Below are 10003 nucleotides of genomic sequence, written 5' to 3'. Positions count from 1 at the left end.
GTTTAAATGTTAAGTAAAGTGATGCAAGACAAAGTCATGTTTATAGCTAGTCTGGTGGGGGGTGAAGTGGGGGTGATGGTGAGAGTAAGACGTTGTTGTTGTTGTTGTCATCGTTATTCAACGTCCTCGTTTCTGTGCTGCTTGTATGGGTTGGACGGAGTTTATTTGAGAGAGACAGATTTTCTGTGGTTGGATGCCTTTCCTGTCACAAACCCTCACTTTTCTTCAAGCAAGGTAAATATTTCCCCCAAAGCCAGACATGTTCTCACAGCATATTGGAAATGAACAACACCGCTTGTATGACAGTGACACCCATTTACAACTATCATGTGATGTCGAAACAAGGAGACACAGACTTGCATATACACATACATACATAAAAACATCCTTCGGTCACAAATGGGATTGCACCTAGACAGTTCCCCTCCAAGGCACAAATCTGGGCAGGGTTATTTTGTGGAAGACCAGCAATGGCCCATGCATGCCAGCTTCCCCTGTCCACACCACCGATATTATCCAAGGGAAAGGCAAAGGGGCCGATACAGCTTGGCACCCAGTGACGTTGCAACTTATTTCTACAGCTGAGTGAACTGGAGCAACGTGAATATAACACAGTCTAGTCTTGGAATTGAACTCACTACCTCATGATTGTGAGCCCAGTGCTCTAACCACTGAGCCATGTGCCTTCACATACATACATATTGTCATATTTGGGGATGATTATCTTTTGCTGATTAAACACGCTATTTAAGCTTCACTTCAGATTTATTATTTTTATGCTTGCTTTATTTGTCAGAGTTCTTTAACCACACATTCTGTGACCTCTTCAGCGACTTCCTGTTCCATATGTCTCTTCTCGTCATGTCTATTTCCACACACACACACACACACACACACACACGATGGTGTTCTTTCAGTTTCCAAATGCCATATCCACTCCCAAAGCTTTCTGGTTGGCCCAGAGCTATAGTGAATGGCACTTTCCTAAGCTGTCACATCATGGGACTGAACCCAGAACCATGGGGTTGGGAAGCAAACCTCTTAACCACAGAGCCATGCCAGCGCAATTTACAGTAAATTATAGCAAGATTTTAACTTGTGTCTCATTGGTCAATTGTGTCTCATTGGTCAATAACCTAGCACCATAATAATATGGCCATTTTATTTTACATGTACAGAAATTTCTAGAAAATCTTATTAAGCATGGCTACAGTCCAGAGGCTGAAACTTGCAGAATAGTATTGTTATGTGTTTCCTTCTTTCATTTTCTCTTTCTCTCTCTCTGTCTCTGGTACACACCTGATATTTTTTCAAAAAAAAAAAAAAAAAAAAGAAAAGAAAAAAAGAATTGAAGGTGATGATGTGCTGGAGTGAAAATATTTTGTGACATTGGCAACAACCTAATGATAAACAAATACATTTTGAGACAGTCATGTTTAAGAAAACACAATTCCTAAGGCTTCAAGACATCTTGCTGTTAGATTAAACAGATGTTGTCACCATCACCACCACTGCTACTTTTCTGAATGTGGCAGCATAAACCCGTGTTGATGTGGTTAAACAGACAGATGTTAAAACAGTAATGGTGTTGTTATGTAGAAGTTGGTTATTGCTAGCCTTGTGTAGCTGCAACCTCCTTGGTTTCCCTTAATGTCTGCTGAGCGAATTATTTGAAGGGACTTTTTATGTAAAGAACAAAGCTAAAACCATCTGAAATAAGTGTTATTACACCTCATACAATGTCTAGTTATACCTTTGTTGTTTGCACTCTCTTGGCACTCCGTCGCTTACGACGACGAGGGTTCCAGTTGATACGATCAACGGAACAGCCAGCTTGTGAAATTAACGTAGTTCTAGGGGGAGATTCAGCGTGACACAGTGTGACAAGGCTGGCCCCTTTGAATTACAGGCATAACAGAGACAGGAAGTAAGAGTGAGAGAAAGTTGTGGGGAAAGAGTACAGCAGGGTTTGCCACCATCCCCTGCCGGAGCCTCGTGGAGCTTTAGGTGTTTTCGCTCAATAAACACTCACAACGCCCGGTCTGGGAATCGAAGCTGTGATCCTATGATCGCGAGTCTGATGCCCTAACCACTGGGCCATTGTGCCTCCACAGTTACACCTTACAAACTGTCTAATTACATCTAATATCGAGTTTTTTTTTCTTTAACCCTTTAGCATTCACATTACTCCATCAAATGTAATGCTTTATTTATTGACATTGTTTTGAATTTATCAGGAATTATCTTTTCGTGTTGAGATTTCGACGATGTGCTTATTTATTTTTAGTATGACATTGTAGGGTAGGTGTGAGAGGCTGAATAATGGCTAACCTGTGCATAAAATAGGTATAATATTTGGGCTGAATAAGGCTGGTTTAAATGGTAAAGGATTAATAAGAATTTCATAAATTCACAAATAATAAAGTAATATGTCATGGGCATATGGCGTAGTGGTTAAGGGCGCAGGCTACTAACCCCAAAATTCTGAGTTCGATTCCAGGCAGTGACCTGAATAATAATAATAATATCGAAAATACCTTAGGAATAAGAACCCAGGTTCGAAATTTCCCCCAGGCCTTTCACTATACCCTAAAAGCCAGGAACTTTCCAACAGCCCCTTGTATATTCTATATTTTAACTAGTATATATACTCTATTTCAACAAGTGTATATATACACAATATTTTAACAAGTATATATACTGTATAAACACTGTAATTTTAACAAGTATATACACTATATTTGAAGAAGTATATACGCAGTGTTTTAACAAGTATATCATCATCGTTTAACGTCCGCTTTCCATGCTAGCATGGGTTGGACGATTTGACTGAGGACTGGTGAAACCGGATGGCAACACCAGGCTCCAGTCTGATATCATATTAAATTGAGAAATCTTTGTAGTTGTACTATTGATTGATCCACAGAGCAGAAGTTGATATAAACATTAATTAAATTTTTTAACAATTTGCTTGACTCCAAATCTTTGATTTTGGGTAGAAAAGCTAATTCACCTAGTGTTGTTTAATTGATATAGCATGTATTTTCGTTCTAATAATAGCAATGTTTGTGCAGAATGACTCGAGCAATTCTTCAATCTATAATTAATGTCTTCTAATTGTGTCTTAATGCATTGCCAGAGATGAATTTAGAATCGGATTGCATTCTAAAAATATAGGTTAAATATCTGCATTTACAGAATGTAAAATGTGCTTCAGCATTGCTGTGTCGGATACCTTTCTGAATAACTAACCTCATCCAATCTGTCGTTGCTTAAAGTAGCTAATCAGATGTTAGAAATCTGATTTGACTGATTTTAAAATGGTTCACCTGAATTTAGTCTTGGAGCTGTTCTTTACATACCATTATAAAGAGAGGAATTGGGTTGGGTTACAACAGGTGAAGGCTGGTAGGTTGGTTCTATACCATTTCATTTGCTGTTCAATATATTTTGATATATCTGGAGGTTTTAGTTAAGATTTTAAACTAAAGTTGCTAAGCAGGGTTTGGTGTCCATATAGGAGCCTTGTTTTTCTTTTTTTTTTTTCTGACTTGTATCAGTCATCAGACTGCTGCCATGCTGGGGCAGCGCCTTGAAGAAATTTTAATCAAATGAATTGAACCCATTACTTACAAAATATTTTTAAGCCTGGTACTTATTCTGTCAGTCTCTTTAGCTGAACCACTAAGTTATGGGGATGTAAGCAAGCCAACACCAGTTGTCAAGCAGTGATGGGGAACAAACCACACACACACATATATGACAGTCTTCTTTCAGTTTCCATCTACCAAATCCTCTCACAATTCTTTGGCAAGATCAAGGCCATAGTAGAAGATGCTTACCCAAGGTATCTCACACAGTGGACCTGAACCAGAATCATGTGGTTGGGAAGCAGACTTATTACCATACAGCCATGCCTGTGCTATTTTATATATATATATGTGTGTGTGTGTGTGTGTGTATATCATCATCATTATCATCATTTAATGTCTGTTTTCCATGCTGGCATGGGTTTTTATACATGGTCTGATCAATAAGTATTCGGACTGTTGCCATAGTTACTATGAGATAATATGTGTGTGTTTAGTTATAACCCCCTATTCTTTGGATCCTGGAACTCGTAGATCCGATTATCCAGTTTCCATTGTGCATGAATAGCTGAAATCACATTCTCTCTTAAATGGGACACCTGTCCGTCACAGGCTTACTCATTCTCAGCTGAGTGGAGTAGAGCATCATGGGATAGTGTATTGCTCAAGGATGGAACACAAACGGACCACCCAGTCCAGGAACTGAAACCATGATCTTGTGATCATGAATGCAGTACCCTAACCACTAGATCACATGCCTTCACTCTCATGTTCTATAAACCTTCAACATGTTATACTCTAGTCTTGTCTGGGATCATGTTGCACACATCCCATCATACAACCATTATAGATGTTTTGAGTGCAGTGTAACAAATTTGGGTCTATTCCAACATGTTGTGCTCCAGTTTGTTTTCATATGTGTTTGGATGATTTTATTATTTCTTTTACAGCTTAGATGGGAAAGATAAACTAGCAGCATTTAGTCTGCCTATAGTAGTTTCAGATTTTTTGTCGATGAGACCTAAAGCATATATCTGGAATTACCAAATAAGTCCTACACTCTTTATGTCATGCTTCAGTTGTTTTGCTCAAACACCATTAGTGTTGTTTATTTGTGAAGAGTGTAATAAGACATGTCTGTCTTATTGCATATTGCATCAAGTTGCATTATAGCATGCTTTCATTACTAGTGAATTGTTTATGTGGTGAGATTAATTAAAAGTGAGCAAAACAGACTTGATCTGTATTTGGCAACTTCCTGTTAAGCCAAGTGAAATCGTAGTCATGGCCGTTGCTTGGTGTCACATAATTGGCACCCGTGCTGGTGGCACATAATTGGCACCCGTGCTGGTGGCACATAAAAAGCACCTTTTGAGGCGGCGAGCTGGCAGAAACGTTAGCACGCCGGATGAAATGCTTTGCGATATTGCGTCTGTCTTTACGTTCTGAGGTCGACTTTGCCTTTCATCCTTTCAGGGTCGATAAATTAAGTACCAGTTGCATACTGAGAGTGATCTAATTGACTGCTCCCTCCTCCAAAATTTCGAGCCTTGTGCCTAGAATAGAAGAAAAAAAAAAATAAGCACCTTTTGAGCATTGAGCTTCACAGAGCCAAAGTGGCTGATGCCATTGGCATGTGAAAAGCACCTTTCGAGTGTTGGGCCTCGCAGAGGCAATGACAAATACCCGAGACCTTTGGCATTATGTTGTGTTTGAGAAGAAGACCCATCAAGCCAAGTAAAATTGCAGTTGTGACCGATACAAGTGTCGTGCAAATGGTACCTGTGCCGGTGGTACATAAAAGCACCCGTAACACTCTCGGAGTGGTTTTAGCATTAGGAAGGGCATCCAACTTGCCAGCCCTGCTCAAACTGTCCAGCCCATGCCAGCATGGACAACGGATGTTAAATGATGATGATGATAATGATCTTCTTCATCCGTACTTGAACAAACCCCTGTTGTTGAACTAAACAAACCCAGACTCTGTGATTTACCATATTTTGGTAGTTCTGACTCATTATCACCAACCGTTAGCGACACACTGAATGAGTCGGTTTGTCATTTGAGTCGTTTGGTCCTTCTCACTGGCTCAAGAGTCATCACCACCAGTGTTTTAATGTCCACTTTTCCTTGTTTGAATGGGTCAAATGGAATTTGTCGGGACAAAGTTTCTATGGCCAGGTCTCCTTTCCTTCCTTCCTTCCTGCCACCAGCCCTCACCCGTTTCTAAATAATCTGATATTTCCCCATAGCTAGACATATTTTTCATAGAGGACTGAAAACTGACAACACTGCTTGTATGACAGTGATGCTCATTTACAACTATTACATGATATTAAGAGAAGGCCACACACACAATATTCTTTCTTAATCGAAGACAGCAAGGTGTGATTTGAAGGATATTTAGCTGCTGTTACTAGTAGGTCGAGCAAGTGTTTATAACTCCAATGTGGTGATGCTAATATTGGTGTTGAAGACAAGAATCAAAATATTCGTTAATTTAATTACTCAGAGAACCATCTCATGCAAATAAACTTCAAGTGTGCTTCATTAAATTGGAAAATATACAATTGAACAATTTTCAATAATTTCAAAAATTCTTCGCTTTAATGAGATCTACCAAGACGTAACTAAATGTCAAGGCCTGCTACTGTTGCTGCTGCATGGCCACGACCACCTCATTACTGTCAACAATAATGCTACAGCAGTCATCGCCACTAATACCATGCAACCACTATCAACAATACTACCTCCCTACCACCACCACCACCATCACCATTGCTATCAGTACCATTTCCACGGCCACTACCATTGCTACCACCTTTGCCATCACCACTGACACCATCAGCACCACCACTGTGTAAGCAACACTACATCCTTACCAATAACTTTATACCATTTCCATGACTGCCTGCCTCTTCTACTCCTACCACTACCACCAGACACCTCCCTCCCCCTATCAGCCCTTTTATGCTTATTGCTCAGCTTGTTAGAAATAGCAGCCAAATGTCCCTGTCTAGTCAATGTGTCGCTAAAAGATGTGGTGGCCATGGCTGGAATTTCTTTGGTCATCATAGGCTTATTCAGTCAGGGCTGAGTTGGCAGGGGTTGGAATACATGACCATCACATAGCCAGCATCACTGTCACTGCCAACACCACCATCTTCATATCGACTACCACCACCTCCAGAATCACATCTTTCAACAACCACCACCACCACCATCTCATCCACCACCACCATAATTGTTGTTTGAAATTCAAAATCAAATTTCAGGATGAGCAGGCTGTATTTTTATACCCAGTTAACATTTCCTAAAACTAACAATTTTAGTGTTTAATTAACTGTACTAATGACATGTTTAGCTTACCACAATACATAGACAAGGCACAGAGAGGTAGAAGGAGAGAGAGAGAGAGAGAGTGGGGGAGGACAGAGAGAGACTGTGTGCAATCCTTCTTCCTCCTCCTCATACTACTCCACCTCCAACACCACCACTGTTGCTGACATCACAACAGCAAGAGAGTCGCCATGCATCCTGCAATTAGCAATTGTGGGTACCGAAGACAATGATGTGATGATTATAGTGATGATGGTGGTGGTGGTAGTGGTTGTGATGAGGATGCTAATAGTGATGATGATAATGGCGATGAAGATGATGATAGTGATGATGATGATGATGATGATGATGATAGTGTTGATGGTGGTGATGGTTTTCTTTCATTCTTAATAATATCTTTTATTGGTTGCAAGGACCGAAGATTTTGGGGGACAGTACAAAGATAAGATACAAAAACAATATAAAAAAAAACAGTAGGGGGGGATTTATATTGAGTTAAGAGGCAGAATTAACAATATATTTAAAGAAGAACAACCTGTATTAAGGGATGTTGCTTGTCATTAATTTGAAAAGGGTTTGTTTTATATATCTTCGTTAATTAATGACAAAACTAGTGATAGTAAACAATTTCTGTGTGTGCATATATACACATGTATGCATATATATATATATATATATAGGTGCAGGAGTGGATGTATGGTAAGAAGCTCACTTCCCAACCACATGTTTCTGGGTTCAGTTCCACTGCGTGGCACCGTAGGCAAGTGTTTTCTTCTATAGCCTGGTGCTGATCAAAGCCTTGCGAGTGGATTTGGTAGGCAGAAACTGAAAGAAGTCTGTCATGTGTATATATGTATGACTTTGTGTCTGTATTTGTTACGCCATCACTGCTTGACAACCGGCGCTGGTGTGTTTGTGTCCCCTGTAAATTAACGTTGTGTAATGTCCGTGTGCATACCTGACAGAGTGTAAGTACCTTGAGAGAAAAGTTGAACCTAAGAAGCATCAGTTGTGGTGTGCAAGAGAGACGATTGCGCTGGTATGGTCATGTAGCGAGAATGGATGAGGATAGCTGTGTGAAAAAGTGCCACACTCTAGCAGTTGAGGGAACCTGTAGAAGAGGTAGGCCCAGGAAGACCTGGAATGAGGTGGTGAGGCACAACCTTCGAACATTGGGCTTCACCGAGGCGATGACTTCTGACCGAGACCTTTGGAATTATGCTGTGCGTGAGAAGACCCGGCAAGCCAAGTGAGACCTAAATCCAAGGCCTCTGCCAGGGGTGTAGCCAGCCCACTTATGCGTACCTTCCTTCATTGGACACTAAACTCATGTAAGCATGGAAAAGTAGACATTAAATGATGGTGACAGGTGTGTCTGTGTTTACACACATATTTATCTATTTGTGTATATTAGAAATGGATGAACAAATTTAATGTCAAATTATTTCAAAAAAAAAAGGATGCAACAAAATCTTAGGAGTATTTAGTTCCATATAGACCATGTCCCTTTCTGTCAAGGTGAAGTTAACCTTTTACCATTACAAGTTCAATACAGTTAAGTGCCAGACAAAGTATGGGGCTCAATGCAATCAACTAATACCGCTACAAGTATTACCTGGGAATGTGACTGTATTGAAAGCACTAAAAGAGAAACAGAAAGAAAATATAAACACTTGCACTCTTACAGTCCATTATTTTGTCAGTTTCTCATCATCTTCTCTTTCATCATCTTCTCTTTTATATACAGGTAAACACACACACACATGTCTGTGTATTAAATTACGTTTTGATCATTTAGCACAGTTTAATTATATAGTTACCTTTCAGTTTGTCTAGCTGCCTTATCAAATTATCTATCTATCTATTTCTCAGTTTATCTTTCTGTCTCCCTTGCTAGCTCTCTATATTGATTTAGCTAGCTACCTTTATTTACTTATCTATCTACCTACCAACCCCTCTCTCTCTCTCTCTCTCTCTCTATATATATATATATATATATATATATATATATAATGTGTGTGTGTCTATGGCTACTGATCACCATTCCTCCATGCTGTCTGTCTCGGTCAGTCTGTCCATTTGTCTCATCTAATAAATTCAGACATGCAATCATCCACTTCATTATGATATCTTCCGATCTATTCTAAAAGTAGATTTTATTCTTCCAGACATCAAGAGAAGTGTGAAGGTGAAGAAACGTTCGACGGCAAAGAAAGCAGGTGGGTCGGCTGCTTCTGCCTTGACCACTTTGGAGAAAAATGAGGAATTAGTTGGAAATAAAGAAAGATCATCCTCACCGTCCACAGAACTGTCTGATGTTCAACTGGGAATTGAAACTGGTGATTCTACTTCCTCTTCAAACAAGACGGTTCTTGCAACTGACGATTCTCAAAATCATGATGGTATGATCATATTTTTTTATAGCATTTTCATATAGTTTATTAAATGTTCTTGTAATTTGTAGTATTTTCCCTTAACCCTTTCATTACCATATTTCTGTTAAAATACGCTGCCTTTCTTTCAATTGATTTTGAAAATAATGGCGTCTATACTATAGTAATGAAAGTTGTTTATCAATTAGTTTGGAGCATGTAACTTTTACTAAGAATAAGCAATTATTAAAGTCGTCTAGAAAATTCATATAAATTACAGTTTTGATATATTTTTATCAAAATGTCATTTTCATGCATCTTTTATTATAGAAAATCTTGTTTATGTGCATCAATCAGAAAACTAATTTTTATCCACTGCAAACTAGCATCTTTTGACATCTTTTCTAGAAATATGAAGGTTGCTCAAATATTTGCAATACTATTTTCTACAAATGAGAAGTTTAATCCAGTGTCAGTCAAGTAATGCTGATTCTAGTCCCCTTTCATATTTGTTGGGTGTTGTTGAAGGAATAGAAAGAAGAATAAGAAAAGTGGTTTTAATGTACTTATATCAATTGGGTCATCCTGATTTTGTTCTTTTATAACATTCTAAAAAAAAAATGGATATTTGTTTCTGAAATTTTCTACAAGTACATTTCAGATGGTGTAGATTACGGTGATATTGTGATTTATTATGAAAAA

General features: G+C 38.8%; 1 protein-coding gene across 1 annotated transcript in view; it reads left to right on the top strand.

Moving 5' to 3' along the window:
- Positions 1-10003, top strand: part of LOC106875942 (gem-associated protein 5) — a 392253-nt gene that overhangs the window by 32712 nt on the left and 349538 nt on the right. The window contains exon 15 of the mRNA XM_052972568.1: positions 9098-9331. Coding sequence (XP_052828528.1) covers positions 9098-9331 — 234 coding nt within the window. The remainder of the gene's footprint in view (positions 1-9097; positions 9332-10003) is intronic.

This window comes from Octopus bimaculoides, chromosome 13, assembly GCF_001194135.2.
Source record: "Octopus bimaculoides isolate UCB-OBI-ISO-001 chromosome 13, ASM119413v2, whole genome shotgun sequence".
NCBI lineage: Eukaryota > Metazoa > Mollusca > Cephalopoda > Octopoda > Octopodidae > Octopus > Octopus bimaculoides.
The sequence above is the reverse complement of the archived record's forward strand: the minus strand, read 5'-3'. Positions and strand labels throughout refer to the sequence as shown.